Source organism: Antechinus flavipes, chromosome 4 (genome assembly GCF_016432865.1).
Source record: "Antechinus flavipes isolate AdamAnt ecotype Samford, QLD, Australia chromosome 4, AdamAnt_v2, whole genome shotgun sequence".
NCBI classification, from domain to species: domain Eukaryota; kingdom Metazoa; phylum Chordata; class Mammalia; order Dasyuromorphia; family Dasyuridae; genus Antechinus; species Antechinus flavipes.
Genome location: NC_067401.1, coordinates 33526504 through 33547039, shown reverse-complemented (window position 1 = coordinate 33547039; position 20536 = coordinate 33526504). Strand labels below are relative to the sequence as shown.

The following is a 20536-nucleotide window of genomic DNA, read 5'->3' as shown; positions in this document are numbered from 1 at the left end:
GTTTCTTGGCTCCTCAGCTTTCCCTTTTCTCTCCCTCTTTCATTCTTCCAAGCCAGGGAGGATCCATAAACTTCTCTACTCTTTTGTATTCTACAGATTGATTATTTTAACAATCAAATCATCGTTGATCTGGTGGAACAGCAGCACAAAGGGATCATTGCCGTACTAGACGATGCCTGTGTAAATGTGGGCAAAGTGACCGATGAAATATTCCTGGAAGCCCTAAACACAAAACTGAACAAGCATGCACATTTCTCCAGCCGCAAGGTAACATGTTTCATGAGATTCTCCTTTCTTTTCATCTACAACGCTTGCCTTGGCAACTGACTGTTAAATGGCTTGATATACTTCACAAGGAAGGTGTCTATAAACATTTACTGTATGACTTGATCCTATACAGAAATTCTTTCTGAGTTTATTTGTTACTGGACTAATAATCAGAAAAGCCAGGAGAGGGAGCTCTTGCCTACTCGGTGTCTCAGAATCCGGGAATGTGAACTGGGTTCTTTAGAAATTATGATGTAATTTATAACCAATAGGTGCCGACTTCTTGCTCATGTGACAAGGGTTTTTTTTTTTTTTTTTTCACTCCTGTATCCCATAGCAGTGATGGTGAAAATAGCATCTGTCCTTGATGTATTACTGGGATGTGAGGTTTGGTCCCAACTGCTACAAAATGGGTTGGATTTTCAAAGCTGTTAATCCTTTCTTTCTGGAAAACAGAGCTGCTGCCTACAAAGAGAAAAAGACTTTTTCTTCCCTGAGTACAGAAAAGAGAAGCATCTTCTATGTACATTTTCTGCACATTTACACTTTGTTATGTGGGCAGATTGCTCTTCTATAATTTGTGGCATTGTGTAATCCAGCTCAAGCCCCATTCTGTTATATTTCTTTTTTTTTTTTCTATTTTTTTTTTTTTTTGGCAGCCCAGTCCAGGTTAAGTGATTTGTCCAGGCGCAAACAACTAGTAATTATTTGCCAAATATCTGAGGCCAGATTTGCATCCTCCTACCTTCAGGGCTGGTACTCTAGCCACTTTGCCACCACACTGCTCCCTCTTGTGTTTTTCATGTGATGCTGAGGAATGTTGGAAGCGTTCAAGAAAAGCTCTCTTCTGTCTTGGGCTGTGTGTGATAAGTAACACAGAGAGTAATACTGAATTGGAGCAGCATTGTGTGCTTCTCTTTCCTCTAAAAAGCATTCCTTTTCTTGCCTTCCTTATTTTTGTTACTGACTCTGCTATTCTATAATGCAAAATACCTCAGAATCATCCTTGATTCTTTTCACTCCCTTGAGGTCCCTGAATCTCTTCCAGAGTAACAACCTCAGAATCAGGAAAACCAGGGTTCAAGTCAGGTACTTAATGGTTGACCCTGGAAAAAATTTGCCTAAATCAGATTATAATTGGGTAATATTTAACAAAATAAATAAACATCCAATAAAACATAGTTAATGCTAACATGTGGTTTTCTAAGTCAATATGTACTTTTATGTATATTTTATTGACCCTGACTCTGAGTTTGACACCATTGTCTGGAGCAATGGAGCACCATTGCTCCAGACAACACTTCTAAGACTATAAACTGTAGATCTGCATTGGTAGAAAGCAGTTTTCTTCCTTTGAGTTATCTACACTAAGAAAATCCCCAAACTGAACTTTTCTTCCTCCTTCCTAAATCTAATAATCATATATAATGCATAAGTGAGTGGGGAGACTTGAAGTTAGGAAATCACTTGGGAGACTAGAGTGGTAATCCTGGTGACAGAAATTAATGGCCTGAATAATGGCTATAAAAATGGCAAAGAGAAAATAGATGTGAGTGATATCTGAAAGATGGAGTTGATAGAATATGGTAACTAAATGAATATGGGGAGGAAGAGAGAGAATGAGATTAAAAATGACTGAGGTTACAAGGATAAATGACTGGAAAGATTTGGATGCCATTAGCTAGGAGCATCTAGCTAGCTGAATAGATAGCAGACTGGACCTGGAGTTAGAAAGACCTGAATTCAAATTGGCCTCATAAGTTGTGTGATCCTGAAGAAATCATTTAACTTCTATTTGCCTCAGTTTCCTCATCTGGAAAATGCTAATAATAGCACCTACCTCCCAGAATTATTATCAGGATCAACTTGATAAGGTCTAGATTTAGGGAACCAAAATGAGATTAGGGTTTCTGGTGGTCAGGGAGTTAAATGATAAAGTCTAATGTCAGGTTCGGGGTTCAGGGAAGCAAATGGAGAGATTTGGTTCCTCTGCACCCCCTTGGGATTCTGCACAAGGGTAGGGAGTTTGGGGGACTCCCTTCTGGCGGCGCAGAGATTCTCTGTAAAGGAATTTACAGACCCGAAAACCTAGATTGATAAAAGAGGGTTATTATGGGAATTGGAACTAAGGTTAGAAATTCTGACAGATAAAGTCTGGTGAGGGTAAAGAGAGAGTGGCACTGGAAAAGAATATTCCAGTGGACATAGGCTCCTTGGAATTGCAAGCATGTCATAGCTGGCATGTTTGGAATCTCTGCAAAGAGAAGGTGTTAGTTTGGCTCTTTTATAAGGGTAGCTTTAGCTGAAGGAACTCGTGGATAGAGTCCCAAGTTGGCTCATTGCTGGGTTTGCTCTTGAGCTGAATTTGAATAGAAGATCTACATTTGAATAGGGTTGGAATTCTTTAGCTCAAGACTCAAACCAGCCCACCTAGGTAAACCACTTTATCTGATTTTGTGGGGTGGTCTCTCACTGAGGCAGGGTTGAAGGAGATTTTCTCCTTCAAAGATTTTTAGAGTTTCAAGGACTCCTCTTCAAACTGTTATCATATTGATAGAGCTTTATAAATCCTAAAGTGCTATATGAATACTAGCTATTATCACTAGTCCCCTCCCCCCCAAAAAAAAAAATTAGGAAGAGAAGCAATTTTCCTGGGAAAAAAGACTTTTTTAGTCATACATCCAGGTAGAAATAACATTTAACCCTGTTGGATATGTTGAGTTCAGAATGATGAGGGACAGCTTCTAGGGAAAATGTCACAATAATCCTGAGCCCCTGACTTTAGGAGTGCTGTTATTCTAATAATCTGTCAATAATCCTAAAGTCTCCTGGCCTTAGAACAGTACTACAAACATTGCTGAATCCCAGATAGATAATCTGGTGGTCGGTGATAACAAAGTTCCTGAGACTATAGTGAATAGACCACCCCTCAAACCTACCTATAAGCCATAAATCTAGCAAATAAGTAACACAAAGCTCCTGGTCTAACTTTTTCCTATAAATTTATCTCCTTACTTCTGATGCTTTGCTAACTTCTTTTGGAACTTAGCCCACTTCGTTTGGCATTACAATTATCATAAACTTTGCCCCTTACCTCAGAAATGGGTTCGAGCCTACAAATTCTTTTGTGACACTGGTCTGCACCCCAACCTCTTTGGAGTCTCCTTTTGAACCTCAATAAGAATTCAGGAGAGTTCAGGATAGGAGATAAAGGTTTCATGATCCTCCTCAGAAATTAGATAGGTAAAGTGGTGGGGATGGGTAATATTAAAGGAGAGAATAAGAGAACAAAGAGAAAGGGGCCAAAGTCAGAATCATGGGGAATGCTTGTATTGAGCAGGTAGGAGGAATAAGGGTCCTCAGGAGACCAGATAACCAAGAAAGGACACTATCATGAAAAACAAGGGAAAGGAGAATATCTGCAAGAAGAGAGCAGCCCACAAGAGTCAACTGTGGCCCTATTAGTTGTTGGTTAGTTCTTTCCCTCTTCATTTATCATGTACAGATAGTTAACATGTCTTGCCCCACTCCTCAGCAGATTGGGTGATGGTTTTTTGGTTATGTCTTTGTATCCCAAGCACCTTGAACAGTGCCCTGCACTTTTTGGGTTGTTATTTCAGATCTATGATTTCATTGGTATAAGAAACTCGGAATGAGAAAACTCTTCTAATCAGATCAGCTGCTATTCTTCAGCCAGCTCAGAGAGCTGCCTGGGGCACTGAGAGGTTAAGTGATTTACCCATAGTAGATGCTTAATAAATGCTTGTTGAATTGCATTGGATTGGATTGGAAATTCTACAGAGAGGTCAAGAAGGACAAGGGCTTAGAAAAATTGGATTTGAAAATCAGTGATCATTAGTGACTTTTTGCAAGAGCAATTCCAGATGAGGGGTGAGAGAGATAAAGTAGGAAGGAGTATAGATTGCCCTTTCTTCAATCAATAAAGAAGCATATATTAAGCACATACTGTATGCTAGGCACTATGCTAAGTGCTAGGGGATATAAAGAAAAAATAAAAGTAGTCCTTATCCTCTTTATATTCCAATAGGGGAAACAATGTATAGCCAAATGGCTCCATATAGGTTATATACAAAGGGAAGCTTAGTGGGGAAGGCAGGTAGGGAGGGACGTGGAGAAAGCAGTGTTTAAATTGAGTCTTGAAGAAATTCAAGGATTTTTAGAGGATATAGAGGATACAGGATATAGAGATGAGAAATCCAGCATATGGGAAATACAGAATGCAAAGAAGGCAATTATGTGTAAGAAGACTGGAAAGAGCAAAAGGACCCAAATCGTTAACAAGTTTAAGTGCCAAAAAGAGAACTTAGTAATTGATCCTAGAAATAATAGGGAGGCAGCTAACTAGTATGGTGGAGCCAACGGTCAAAAAGACCTGAGATCAAGTCCAATCTCATATACTGGCTTTATGATCTTGGGCAAATCACTTAGCCTTTGCTTGCCTCAGTTTCCTAATTTGTGAAATGAGGATCAAAATAATAACTAATTTTCAAGGTTGTTGTGGTCAAATAAAAAACATCTATAAAACATTTTGCAAATCTTAAAGCACTATATAAATGTGAGCTGCTGTTGTTATTATTATTGTTAATAAGGAGTCATTGCAGTTGCTGAAGAGGGACAGAGTAGAGAGAGTATCATATGGTCAGGGCCATGGCAATCAAGCAACAATTTATTAAACTCTTCCTATGTGACACACATTGTACAATATAAATATAAATATACCTGCCTAGAAGTCTGGTAATGGAGGGAGTAGATTGGGTTATCATTTGCAAATGAAAAAGAGACAAGAGATGGGACACTGTGAAATTAAGAAAAGTTTTAAAGTTTGAGCTTTTAGGATAATTTAAGAAAAAAGGAGAAATAGTTAGTTAAAGAGATAGATTGAAGGTAAGTTGATTGATGGTACTAGATTCCTAAAGAAATGGGAGAGTATGAGACAAGAGGGTTCATGTGGCCCTTGATTAGGAGAGTCACTCTTTCTCTGAGAAAGACAAAAGAAGATGGGTAAAAATAGATCATTTTTTTGAGATGAAGAGAAAAGAAATTTTAGGAAGCAAATGATCTCAATCTTAGTAAAAATAAAACAGGAGTTGAAGTTGATGAGGTTCGGGGCAGGGCAGAGAGTTGTGAGAACCCCTTCTGGTCAGGACAGGTCCTTCTTAAATTAATTCACAAATTTGAAAAGTTAGACTGGCAAAAGAGGTTTAAAGTTGGAACTGAGAAGCCAACCTTTGCTAAGAAGACTGATCTCCTCAGAGGCAAGGTAAAGTTCCTAGCAGAGAAATCCCAGCAGAGAGGTAAAGAGGTCCTGTTAGGGAAATAGGTGAGATAGATAAAGAAGGACTAATGCTGAAAAGAGAATGCCTTCTCAGGGGGCAGAGGGTCCTAGCAACTGAGCAAGCCACTTTAGGCCTTCTGCAAGGAAATGCCCCAAGTTGCCTCTTTTTATAATTTGAAACTTTAGCTAGGGGCTAATCTTCGTGAATTGAATACAAATTTCAATTGAATGAGGTTACTGTCCCCAGACCTAGATTTCCAGTAGAATGGGAGCTTACTGGAGCCAATTTTCAGTTTCTTAGAGATTGATAGAAATCTAGATCTCCAGCTAAGTAGAAGTGGTCCTGGACTCTACTAGTCCCACCAAGATAACAGAATGAAATCACTTATCTAGATTCCCTGGGACTGGTCTCTCAGGGGAGAGCTTCTCCAAGGGTTCAAGGAGTTTCTCAAGCATTCCCCCCCAGGTCAGAGACACAGTTTCAGGGTTCCCTACATCAGAGTTACCTAGGAATAAAAGTTAGGGTTTAAACCTTCAGCATAAAATTTAGAGCAGGCAGTTAACTTTGGGTGATGAGATAGGGAATAATGAAATTAATAAAAAGCTTGCCAGAGAGCAGTGAAAAGCCCAATCAGTCAATAAGTATTTATTGAGTATCTACTATGTTCTAGTCACTATGTTAAGCATTGGAAATACAAAGAAAGGCAAAGAACAATCCTGGTTTTCATTCAGTCTAATGGGAGAGACAATATGCAAACAACTATGTAGGGACAAGATATAGACAGGTTAATCAGAAATAATCAGCAGAGGGGGAAATGTAGATGGTCAACAAAATTTTATGATTAACAAAAACCATCAGTTCTTCCCTTTTCTAGCATACTAGAGACAGAGAAAATTAGAAAAAGAAGATTGAGGAGTTTGGGAATTATGAGTATATGGAAATGGCATCAGGTCAAATAGCTAAAAGATCTGGGATATACAAACATGGCATTTTTGTTACTACCTTATTAAATTACTTTAACAAATCAGAAATGATGATGGTTTATATTTCATATAGAAATTTCTTGTTCAGCTTTGTGTGTTAGAATATTTGTTTGTTGATGATTTATAATTTCATGGTTTAAAAAATAATTATAGGGTGATAGAACATTATAAGAATGGCTAAACATGGAGGTCTAGGGTGAATGGAAGAGTAAGAAGGCAAAAAGGAGTTTCCAAAGTTCTGTTTTCTGGGATTGGGGCCCCAAAAAAGATAATTTGGTATTAAAATAATGTTTGAATGAGCTTCCTGTTGAATTATTCTACAACTTTTTTGGTTTGTGCCAAGCAATAACATATTTTAAGTTACTAATTAGCTGGAGTCAAGAACAATTTTTTTTAAGATATTGTCTTCCAAACATTTGTTTCTGGTTCAATGGAGCTGTCATGGAGATGACCACAGTTGAACCAGTAATTTATGAAATGAATAGCTAGGAGTTTTAAATATTTGACAATATGTAACTGTTATTTATTGTCCCAAACCAAGAACAGAACCAAACTCCAGATTGTTTAATAAAACTTTATCCATTCAAATTGGTTGGGATGCTTTAAATGGTCTGGCGAGATGCCTGAGTCTCTTCCAATTCTCAGTCCTCTGAACAAAAGACTTTTAGGAATTATGGGTGTTGTATGAACAAAAATCTCTGCTAGCTTTGTTCAGTTTTGCCTTGTTAGATGAATTGATAAATGGATTTTTCATTGGTCCCAGTACCAAGTAAATGAAGCCATTCAATAATGAGTTGTCCAAAGTTTTGGAATGTCTAATGATCCATAAAACACATTTAAATACATGGTGAGAATGAGCAAGCTTCAGCATATTACCAAGAAAGAATTCTAAAAAGCAAGAATAAAGAATGTCATCAAGAAATTTTATGGCTTAAAGGTCTAGTGTATACAGAGATGTACATGGTATAGAAGAAATAATGAACTTGAAAGTGAAGGATTCCAGGTGGAAGCATTTCTTAGTCATCGAGGGATACAAGTTAGTCAGAAGATGTACTTCATGATTTTTTTTAAAAAATGATAGATCATCATTGGAATGCCTGAACATGGAGGTCTGGGGACGAATAGAAAAGTAAGAAGATGGTTGTCTCAGTTCACACAATTCCAAGTGGGCAATTGTTCTGCTACTGTTTGGATGGAGGCTTGGAATACACCAGCCTTCTCCTTTTCATAGAAAAAGCTTTGGCCACAAGAAGAGAGGACAGCTATTTCCCTATTGCTGCTACTCCTCCCTTGATAGAGACTGATTCTGTCTTGGGCTGAGATTATTCTGCCCACCTTCAGTAGGAGACATTTGTAGATTTCAGGAGAGACCACCGAATCTCAAAGCCCCTTCCCCCCCGCCCCCGGGAAGATGGTAGGAAATAGAGGATGGACATGAGGCTCATAGCTAGTTGTCTCCTTGGGCTACCAGATGTAGCAATATTAGAGTCTGATTTTGAAAAAAAAAATCTTTCAGTGAATGTGTGTGTATTTTTGTACTTATGTATATGTATTGTGTTTGTGTGTGGACCTACATGGATAGGTGATGAAAGAATTGAAAGAAAGGAGATCAAGGAGCAAGGAAGAGGGAGGAAAACCTATGCTTTGAAGATATTGGCAAGGAGGAAAGTATTATTGAAGACTCAGAGAGGTTTTATGATATGAAGGGAAGTTGAGAGTGTTAATGGTATTGATCTCAGTAAAGTAGGAGGTAAGATCATCTCTGGAAGGATACAGGCAGTTAGAGGTAGAAGAAAAATAGAGAATGTTTAAGAAATGTATTTGCAAGGACTGTAATGGGGAAATGCTAAAAAATTAGTAAAAGAATTACTAAGTGACATTGAGTATCCAGATATAATTAATTCAGTAATACAGATTTTATTCCCTTCTCTAGTTTTCAGCAGTCTGAGAACCAATATGTAGGTAATAAGTATCTCACTGAAATAGGACTTATTGGCAAGGTAGGTAAGGTGATAGATCAAGGAGGGAGGGATTCTAGGATGCAAGAGGAACATAAAAGTGGTCGTGGGGAGACGAGGAACCTAGCACTGATAGACTAGAAAAGTAAGACAAATAAGGAACGAGGGATATGTTTATCATTTCAATGTCAGGGTAGCCTGGGTTTTTAAAGAAATGGAAATGTGTTCTTTTTTAACCATATCCACCTTTTTTTTTTTTTTTTTAAAGCTCTGTGCCACAGACAAAACCCTAGAGTTTGATCGAGATTTTCGAATTAGACATTATGCTGGAGATGTAGTGTGAGTATATTTTATTTCTGTAACAATCTTTTTAATGACTTGATATAGAAAATATAGCTAGAGGAAATCTGCTCTAAATTATTCACTTATTCATTATAGTTTCTCATTCTTTTAAAATTTAATTGCATTTTAGATTTAATTGCATTTTTTTTATTATTCTAGTCTGAATTAGTTGTTAACATTATATATGCAGATACAGTCTGGAGATACAGATCTGGGGAGTTATCTGCAGAAAATCAAGCCATAGGATTGGAGGCAATGGGCTTTTGGATGGTGCCCCTGCTGCAAATCTCTCCCTAATGTAACCCTTCCTCCACTCAACTACCAAAAAGCAAGTTGGAGTATGTTACCCCCAGCTACGCCATAGAATTCAGTGGCTTCCTATTGCCTCCAGGATCAAATGTTCAATCTTCTGTTTGACATTTAAAGTTCCTCATAACCTGCCCCCTTCCTACTTCTCCAATCATCTTAGGGCTCCCCTCCACACATTCCATGGTATGACATAATAGTTCACACGAGACACTCCATCTTCCCCATCTTTCACAAGCTATTCCCATGAGTAGAATGCTTTACTCGCCTCTTTCTCTTCATTTTTCTGGTATTCTTCGAGTCTCAACTTAAATCCCACTTGCTTCACCTTTCCTATGCACCCATACCCACACACACATGCATCCACATGTGTGCAAACACAACACTTATGTCTGTGTGTGTGCACACACTGCTAGTGCTTTTTAAGATTACCTTCATTTTCCTTTGAATATATTTTGCATGTACAAAGCCTTTTGTTCATTGTCTTCCCCATTTGAACATGAGCTCCTTGAATGTAGATGCCATTTCTACCTTTCCCTTGGCCCTGGTGCAAACAAAGCCCCTGGAATATGGAGAGTGCTTAATATTTTTGATTGATTGATTATTTCATTTCTTATTTCCAAATATTTCCTCAACTAGATTTTAAGGCCTTTAAGGACAGGAATTGTCTTTATTTCTTCATATTTCTACATACACACGCAAACCAAATGTTTTTGAATGAATTTAACTTTTTTATAACTTCCAAAGGACCTCCCTCCTACACTTATCTTTCAATCTATCCTTTTCCATTTGTTGGGTTTTTTTTTTTTCACCCAGCCTCAAAGCACATTTGAATCTCCCTCATTTTTTCAAAATCTTCACTTCAGTCTACTGCCTACTTGAATGGCCATCTTTGCCTTTTTTCAAGTCTCCATATCAGTTCCCCTCCATATTTTTGTCATTTATAAGCCTATGTATTCATAGATTTAGATCTGTTGGGACCTCTGAGATCATGAAAGCCAGTAATATCAAACTTAAGTAGAAACAGATCCCTGAAGACCACATATTGATTTAGAAAAACATAAATAAACATTACCTATGTTGCATTGTATTTTTAATTTATTTTGTTAAAATTTCCCAGTTATATTTTAATCTGGTAAAGAGCTCCTGCTTGCAGGTGGCCATGAGTTTTACACCTTTGACCTAGGTTCACCCTTTTGTTTAGAGCTGGAAAAAGGGAATCCCAGAGAGACCAAGTCCCCAAGGTAAGAAATAGAACCGGGGGCAGATAGATGGCGCAGAGGATAGAGTCCTGATCCTGGCTTCAGACACTTAATACTTCTTAGCTTTGTAACTAGACAAGTCACTTATCCCCAATTGTCTCAGGGGAGAGAGACAGACAGACAGACCAGGATTTGAATCCAGGTACAGAAGTAGTGGGGAAAGAAGTATGCTTATTGATCCCTTTTTCTTTTCACATCATATTCATTTCTTCAGGAGAGAAAGAATATGAAAAAGTATAAAAACAGATCACCAAATTCCACCAACATCACATCATTCTCTTTCTTGGTGACAAAAATGTTGACACAATTTTGACATTAGGGTCATCCTTAACCGCTCATAACTTTATTTTCTTGCTTGCTCTTGAATCCATGTTAACTACATACCTTATGTCTTTGGTCTGAACCATATGAACCCTTGATTTATTTCTAGTTTCTGAACTCCAAATTCCCCTTCATCCTTTTTTAGGATGTCTAGATTAATGGCTAGGGCTCCCAGATCTGGTCTCTCCTAACCAACCTAGCTTGGTCTGAGCATCTGAACATGACATCACTTTAACTCCCTGTGTAGTTTGGTTTCCATAAATGCTAAATGTGTGAAATGTCATCTATGTCTATGTTCTTGCTCAGTCCAAAGCCTTTTCTTTTTCTTCATCATTCTCTTTGACCTATCTGCAGTTTTTGACACTGCTTGAAACTCTCCACTCTTTAGTGATGCTATCAGGAAAATGTCATCCCCAAATGGGAGCATCTGGAGCTAACTTTCTATAGAGAATCCTTTGTCCATTTGGACTTTTAGTGGCGCATCCTTCCTGTTGCCACTGCAAGCATGTGGCTTCTTGTTTTATATTCTGCCTGATATTAATATTCTAGAGCTTAGCTCTGATGATGCATCTATCAGAAATCTTTTATGATTTTAAAATATTCATGTGAAGCATCTCACGTGCCTGCAAAGTGCCCTTAAGGCTATCTTTTGCTCTCTGAAATTAAATTTTAAATTTTGTTTTTCACTGAACAACAATAAAAAGAAACTCTTCCCTTGACTTCTGGAGCCATGTAGTATGTCACTTCTGCTTCTCTCACTCCTTTGGACTAAAATCAAATGATAGAATATTTATAAAGCTTTTAGCACAGAATTTGGCACATGGTAGGCATTTCAATGCTTTTTCCTTTCCATTCCCCTTTAAGAACAAAAAGAAGTCAAGTCATGAAGGTCAAATTTGGTAATTCCTTTAACCTGTAAATAAGCAACAATAAAAGTTTCATTGATGACTTTAAGTTCTTAGCCCACTTGTAGACCAATCAGAAGGTGACCTTTCCCTAGGTCTGCTCAGTAACTTTCATTTCTTCTCTTCATCAGCTATTCGGTCATTGGCTTCATTGACAAAAACAAAGACACATTATTTCAAGATTTCAAACGCCTCATGTACAACAGGTAGGTTTAATGTTCAGTTTTGTGAATATTTACTAGAGGATGTTATATATTGTTTCTGAGGGTAACTGATATAGGGAAAAGACCACTTAAATCTGAGGAGAATAATTTCAGAGTAAATAGTATGGGGGGAGGTCTAATTGGGGCCCTTTTGTCTTTCATCTAACACAATTAGGTTTTACTTACAACTCAAGTAATCTTTAGAATAAAGAATGAATCGAATGTTGATTTTTTTGTTATAATTTTTCTCTCAAAATTGAGTTCTGACACAATACATGATCCCTCACTTAACATTTAACATTTGCAGAATGATAATGAAGAAGGTCATTGTTGAATAAATATTTGGCAATCCCATCAACTTTTCTAGGAGTTTTTATTAATTATTTAACATTCACATCATTCTCTTTCTGGCTGGCAAAACTATTGACACAATGAAAGGGAGAGACACTAATGTTGTTAGGAAAGATGTTTGAGTGGGAACTTTATTTTCCAAGTGATCGGTTCACTAGTTTCCATGGGTTGGTGGTTTTTATTCCCTGTGATACTTATGAAATAATGTTATTGCGGATAGAAAGCTGACCTTGAAGAGAGGAAGATCCAGGTTCCTTATGTTACCCTCATCAAGTCAGTTGCAGGAAAATTCCTCATCTGGATTGCTAGGGACAATTTCCTACCTAGGAGTTTTTCTCTCCTAATGAAATCACAGATCTAAGCCAAAAGAAAGAGGTCTCGTAGCTGCAGGAACTTTGGTAAGGGCATGGGGGAAGAAGGACCCAAGTTCAAAATCTACCTCAAATGCTTACTAACTACAACATCCTGGGAAGCTACTTAAGCTTTATTTGTCTTTTTCCTCATCTGAAAAATGGGAATTATAACAGTGCCTACCTCCCAGGGTGATTGTGAGGATGAAATGAGATAATATTTGTATCGCATTTAACACAGTACCTGGCACGCAGTGGTTGTTTGATAAATGATATCTATTATTTTTAATGATATTCAGATAACAAAGAAACCTTAGATGCATTTTTTATAAATATATGTGAAAATAAATACTTTCTGTATGGCATTAGTGATTTTCAACAAAGTTTCTTGTTTTGATCGATTAGATTTTAATTAATGATGAAGTATTTAATGAAAGCGGATGATTGTGATATATATTTGTAATATATTGCATTTGGTTTTCTATTTGGAAATTATATAGCACTTTCAATGTCTTAAGCTTCTTCCCAAAATAAAAGGCCATCTTTTAAATATCTCTGTTCTTCCAGTGATGTGATAAGGCTAGGGATCATGCAACATCACAGTCTCAAAAAAACTCAAAAAAAACAAAGATCCATGGAAAACTATCCAGAGGTGAGCAAAGATAGGCTCAGGCAGATTACCAAAAACAAGATATGTAGCAAAAGCAGCATATAAATTATTATTAGACACCTGTGACCGGAAAATCCTCTGGGGCAATGTCATACCCATAGCATGGAATTATTGATAGACAGACAACATGCTGTCTTAATACCACATCATATCACAAGACACAGAACAAGGCCATCGGGACTTTGGCTGAATATTCCTACCTGCCCCCAAGGCCCTGTTATGGCAGGACATAGATAAGAGTTTCAAAAAAATTCAAAAACAAATAGACAATTTAAAAAGCAAAAGTGAGAATTTTTTTTAAAAATGAGGAAACAATGGATAGGTTGTGTTCATCCTAACAGCAACGAAATTCCAGGGTTTTTTGAAAGGTAGAAGAAATTATACAAATTTATGTGCATGTGTTACTTGTCTCATGCATATAAACAATGTTGTCAATATAAATACATATGATATGCAGTGAGTATCCAAATAATGTCAAAGGAACTGACCCTGGCAAAAGGGCCCAGCCCAAGTAAATAGAAACCTTAAAAAAAAAAAAAAATAGCTAGACTGTCTTCTTTTTCTCCCCCTTGGAAAATATCAATTTATTATTATAAAAAAGGGGAAGGTTGCTGGCAACATTTTCACAATCTAATTGGTTGGTGGTTATCCTTGAGCTTTCAGAGACACTTATTGTTTTGGAGTCAAAATATAGCATGTTCAACTATGACTGATCAGACCAGTATGAGCTTGAGAGGCTCTACCACAGGTCAAGCACAAATAGTTCAGGTGAATATTGCAATCTGATTCATATAAAATCAAAGATACTCAAAGTGGACCAGGGAAAAATTAGAATTGAGACCAATGCAAATCACTCAATAAACATTTATTAAACACCTGCTGTGTGCCAGGCAGCATGCTAAGTGCTAGGGATACATGTATTGGGGAGACACTAGCACGGGACCACCCAGCATGGCGTACTTTTATCAGAGAAGAAGCTGAATTGAATTAGCCCAGAAGAAAAGGGAGATGTGCAAATTTACAGAATCCACCCCTACATGTTCATAAGGTACTACTTGTGTCCAACCGGTGGCAGAGCATCCCAAGCTCATATTGGTCTGATCAGCCACAGTCAGACACACTGTGACTTGGTTCTAATATAGTGATATCATTTTGATCCTCTTTGAGCATAAAAGACAATAACCAACAATCAAGAAAGCAAAAAGAGTAAGAAGAGGCTAGGTTATGAAGGGCTTTGAGAGCTGAACAGATAATTTTGTATTGGCTCCTGGAGGTAATTGGGAACCTCTGGAGTTTGATGAATAAGTGGGTAACAAGGTTAGCTTTGTGTTTTAGAAAAATCACTTTAGTGGCCAAATGGACAACTATGAATGTCAAAAAATGGAGTCAAGCTAGGATCTTCTGCAGTTAGAAAATTTGCCCAAAGGCAGTTTTTCTCATTGACCCTAAGGAAGTTTTTATTCTATATTTTCTATAAATATAAGAGCAAAATATCAGGCAATTTCAAAGTGATTTCTAGCACTCAAAAGCCCCTTTATGATATTGTGAACTCCCTCAAGGGAAGGACTGTATCTTTCCTATTCCCTCCCACACCAAACAGAAGCAATTGTACACAATAGGTACTTAATAGTTTCCTCTGGCATCTATGTTAACATTACACCAGTTTGGAAAACTGCTTTTTGGAGATCATTGTCTTGTCAACGGTGTGTCCCCTTATCCTAGTTACGCTGATAAATATTGATTTCCTTTTTAAAGGCTGAGTTCATATTATTTTATGAGACTCATGTTCACTACTTGGATATTCTAGCAGATAATGATTAAATGCTACTTCTAATAGTTACTCTGTTTAGGGTTCTAAAGAATTTGGAAAATGTGATTTCAATTAGGTGTCTTGCTAAGCATGTATTTCTTGTCTTTATGGATTCGTTGTCACTTTATCTTTTTAAAATGAGCTCTTTTGAGATCCTCCTGCAGTCTAAATAAAGATGCTCAGGATGTAGCTCAGCAGGATGGCTTATCCCTTCTGGAAGAACTCATTGGAATTGATGTATTTGAATTTCTTTTCCTACGGCTCTTAGTTCAAATCCTGTGCTGAAGAACATGTGGCCTGAAGGCAAATTGAGCATTACAGAGGTTACCAAACGACCTTTAACAGCTGCTACCTTGTTTAAGAATTCCATGATTGCCTTAGTAGACAACCTGGCATCAAAGGTAATTATTTTCTGACCTAAATTTCCATTTTAATATTTGATTTCCTCTTGACGTGCCTTTCATGTAATGTGTGTCTGGTTTGCTTCTTTAGGCAATGACATTTAGTTTTACTCTTCAAATTAAAGCTCACTGATTCAAACTGAATGTTATGAATAATACAGTTCTCACCATTATCATTTTTGGCATCGTGGTACAGTACTGCCCAGGCTGAATGCTATTCTTAAATTTACTTGGGTTTTTCAAATTACTTTGATAGTTGATGTCTGTCATGGTCAGAAAGAAAGTCTTGAAATATGTGCTGTGATCCTTAGTACCTCTGTGACCTTAATGTCATTTTGTGACCTTGAAGTCACTTAACCTCTTCAATCTCATTTTCCTCAACTGAAAAAAAGAGGATTGGACAAAATGATCTCTGAGCTCTAAATCTAAGAAACACTAAAACAGTTTAACAATGAAATTCCCTAATGCTGGTCCAAAGATATCCATGAAAAATAGTTCATGATTATAAGGGATCATTGTATTATCTTTGGAAATAGACTCATCCAAGACAAATTGTATGAGTTTCCATGAAGAGGTTGAATCTTTTTATTCTTTTTAAAGTGCTGCCATGCTTTGATTTATGCTGTTGCAATACATAGTCTGATAAATGCTTTCTCTTTCCATTGTTTCTTTTGGGGGCTTCTCCTGCTTGACTGATCACCTAAGTCTATTGTCTTTTTTTCCCCTATGTCCTAAAATATCAAGCCTTTACTCTAACCATTGTTGCTGACAGCTTTGATAAAGCATCAAGCATTCTAGAATTCTTGCCTGTTTTAGCTCCTGTGTGCTTCTGAAATGCCCTTCCTATCTCTTCTCTGCTATTATTATTATTATATTATTATTAATTGATTTCCATCTGCAATATGTTTGTCATTCTTTCAGAGTTAAAACGGACATATGACTCAAACATATCTCTTGGGTCTCTTAAGGGCTCCTACTACAATGTACATAGTAAGAGATTCTCAATGAGAAAGATAATGAAATGAGAAAATTGACTCAAAGGCAGGCAATTTGGCTTTTATCCTAGCTTTGCCACTAACTTACATTGTGACCTTGAAAGAGACATTCACTTTAGTTTTCTCATCCCTGAATTGAGGAAATTGGAACATTCACCTAAGGGAATCCTACTAATCTCCAAATGTCTTTGGCAGCTCTAATATTTTATGGTTCCTTTATAAAAAATTTTTTTCCTATATCTTTAGTTTTTACATCAGCATCATTTACTAATATATCCCTTTCCCTCCCCCACCCCTTAGAGAATCATCCTTTGTAACAAACCAAAAAGGGTGGGGAAGGGACGAGAAATTCAGCAAAATTAACATTATCGTCTAAATCTGATATTATATGTAAAGTTCCACATCTATAGTTCTCAGCTTTGCAAAGCAGAAAAGAAGATATGTTTTCCTATCTCTTCTTTGGGGTCAAATTTAGTCAATATAATTTTCTAGCATTTAGTTCCAGTTTTTGTTACTGCTTTTCTTCTCATTCACATTCAGTTAGTCATTGTATATGTGGCTTTTCAGATTCTGCTTATTTGACTTTGCATCAGTTCATATTCATACAATTTTTATCCTTTTCTGAATTTATGTACATTGTTGATTACTATATCACAGTGATACTTCATTACTTCAGTTTGGCCATTTCCCAATGGGTGGACATCCACTTTGTCTTGTCTTTTGCTACTACATAAAACTTTGCTATGAATATTGCTTTTTCTTCCTATTGTTAACTTTCATGAAGTACATGCCTCACTGTGGGATCTATGGATCAAAGATTATGGATATTGATTCCAATCTTCCTTAGATTCCAATTATTACCTTTTCTGTTTAATTTCTGGTTTCAAAAATAGGAAGTCTGTTTTGCTCGCATATTTTAGACATTTTCTTAATATAATTCCAACTTGCCAAAATAATTGAACCTGTTTACAGCTTCAACAACAGTGCGTTGGTGTGCCTGTTTTTCTATAAACCCTCCAACAAAGGCTATATTTATATTTTTACCATCTTTGCCAATTTGTTGGATGTGTAATGAAAACTCAAACTATGATACTTTGTTGCAAAAAAAAAATCAAATTGGTGACTAGTGGAGATGGTCACTATTAATCATTGGTTGATCAGTGCATGGGATATCATTTATTGCCATTTCTAGTAAGATCTTGGCTCAGTGTCTTTCTGGCCCAACTCCCATACAGGAAACTCATTTATATTTTTGAGGTCAAAACATGATATTGAAGACGTGATCTTTGTAACCATAATTTTAAAATTCCAACAAAATTAAAAATCAACATCTCAACTTAGTTCCTTTTTTAAATTATTTTGAATCTTTTTTTTGTTTAAGTTATTTTTTCAATAGTATTTTAATTTCCCAAAAACAAGTAAAGATAGTTTTCAACATTTTTTTTGCTGAAGCAATGGGGGTTAAGTGACTTGCCCAGGGTCACACAGCTAGGAAGTGTTAAGTGTCTGAGGCCAGATTTGAACTTAGGTCCTCCTGACTTCAGGGCTGGAGCTCTATCCTACCTAGCTGCTCCTCAACATTTATTTTTGTAAAACTTTGTGTTCTAAATTGTTCTCCCTCTCTTCCTTACCTTCCCCCTCCCCAAGACAGCAAACAATCTGATATAGGTTAAATGTGCAATCCTTTTAAACATATTTCCATATTTGTCATGTTGTGCAAGAAAAATCAGAACAAAAGGGGGAAAAATCACAAGAAAGAAAAATAAACAAAAAGATAAAAAAACTATGCTTCAATCCTCATTCAGTTTCCATAGTTCTCTCTCTGGATGTGATTGGCATTTTCCATCCAAAGTCTGTTGGAATTGCCTTGAATCACCATATTGTTGAGAAGAGCCAAGTCCATCACATCAACTTAGTTTCTTTGCCTGCCAAGATTCATTTGTTACCAACTATAGAACTGTATTCTGCCTGGCCTTAGCTAGCATCTATGTAATATTTTAAGGTTTGCAAAGAACTTTATATGTGTTACTTCGTTTGATTCTTACAAGAACCCTGGGAGGTCAGTGCTATTTTATCTCCATTTTAACAGCTAAATAAAAGACTAAATGACCAGGATCATACAATTATGTAAAAGTCTGAAGCAGAATTCATATCCAGGTCTTCTGACTCCATGCCCAAAACTATCCACTGCACCACTTAACTGCCTAGGTATTTATAAGTAGTTTTAACTAATCAATAAAGATTATTTAAATCATTAGCATGTTCCATAGCATGTATTTCCACTTAGGTCACAATTGAGTGTCTTGTCCAGTACATTCCTTATCATCATTGAACTGAAGAAGCATGATAGGAACTTGTGAGAATTTAACAAAGTATGAGAAAGCTGCTGGTTGGCTAGACTTCCAGTTTTTCAGAATACTTCTAAACCAAAAGATATGATTCATTAGAGGTCTTTGGGCTTATAAATAAAGAATTTGACTGTTCTTCTTTGACCTCTCTACAAATCCTGCCCAGAAGACCTCTTAGTTGAGGGATGGATTTTAGAGTCTGTGCAGAGCCATATATTGAATTTAAAAATGAAAAAAAAAAAATAAAGTTACATGATTTATACTAGAGAAACCCTGTTTGAACCCTACATACACACCTGTGCACTCCTAGAGAGGTGAAAGCCCATAATTTGGACAGTACTAAGTCTATTACAAAATGGCAGACAACAAAGAAAGCCAATATTCCATGTGACTAGCAGACAGAGTTGCATCAATATACCTTCAGATTTCAGATGGAACCATAATTCTTCAAAATAGGGATTACCTTTATTATCTGTATCATCATCCTTATTTTCAAGCTATGTGAAGATCAAAATTACCAGCAGAATGACCCACAATAGAGTCTTGGAAGTTCCCCAATAGATCAGTTCAAAATAAACATTAATGCAACCATGGGCAATGTAGAAGTTATGTAGGGGTTGGATACTTAGCAGATATAAAATCCTGAGGGTTGCAGTTGATGGTTATGGAATTCTGGGAAGCAAGAACAACTGATGGTTCCATCCATGGTTCTGCACTCACTGAGGTTTGAGTATGGAAAAAAAAAAAGACCAGATTCATGAATAGAGACAGGCTTTGTACACAGTGGCTATTGTAACCCCATGACAAAGTTCTTACGTATATGTAATGTGGGAAACAATGCTAAGCATACAGATAATCTCTTAGCCTTATCTCCAAATGCAGAAACAAATACTTGATAAGCAATGACTTCCTCTAAAACAAAGGGCAATAATATGTCATCTTTGAATCTCACTTATTCTCTAGCTTCTTAGCTCATAATATAGGTAGAGTGTATTTTGATCAACTTATATGTTCCTTGTATAAAAACTCACTACTTTACTACCTTCCCTGCCATAATTGACAATGCACACCTCCTCTTCCTTCAGTTGGAGGTCACTGGGCCTCTGTACCACTGCCATTTCTGAAGCCTTTCAAATATATGGAATAGGAAAATCTTACACTATAAATGGCTTAAAAGTTGTTTACTTTCTTTAGATCCTGCCAATTAATGTCCCAAATATAATAATATGAACTTAGAGACTGTAATCTCTAAACTGCATTAGAGACCACAATTCTTTTTAACTATCAAACATGGTAATAGTTATACAAAATCTACCACCCTGTGGTGACAGACTGCTTTAGGCCCCTAAATTAGGGTGAATTAAAGGTGTTCCTGGTTCCCATGAATACAGTTAGATGATCTTTGTTTGAATATTTGTACAGACATGTGGCTAATGCCAAAGAAAATATATCAACCAAAAAAACCTAATTTACCAAATCAAAAACAGTTACACAGATGATGCTCCATCACCAAATGAAAGTTACCCTCCTGTTCAAATTATTAAGTTTTCAAGATAGTTGGGTTAGGGATAGAGACAAGATTTGTTAAAGTTCTCGAGGAAGGGCAGGAGGGCAGAAATTCCCTCTATACAGGTTGGAATCCCCTTTGCAATTTCTAATTTTAAAGAGTTTTCTAGAATACTGAGAATGTCAGTGATGTGGCCTAGATCACACAGCCATTATGGGGCAGAAACCGGGTCTGAACTCAAATATTCCTGTTGCTAAAGC

The 20536-nt window shown here is 36.8% G+C and overlaps 1 protein-coding gene across 3 annotated transcripts in view; it reads left to right on the top strand.

Moving 5' to 3' along the window:
* Positions 1–20536, top strand: part of MYO1D (myosin ID) — a 396161-nt gene that overhangs the window by 152623 nt on the left and 223002 nt on the right. For all 3 annotated transcript variants that reach the window (XM_051992392.1, XM_051992391.1, XM_051992390.1), the window contains exons 11-14: positions 97–267; positions 8774–8844; positions 11773–11847; positions 15294–15426. In XM_051992392.1, the coding sequence (XP_051848352.1) occupies positions 97–267; positions 8774–8844; positions 11773–11847; positions 15294–15426 (450 nt within the window). The remainder of the gene's footprint in view (positions 1–96; positions 268–8773; positions 8845–11772; positions 11848–15293; positions 15427–20536) is intronic.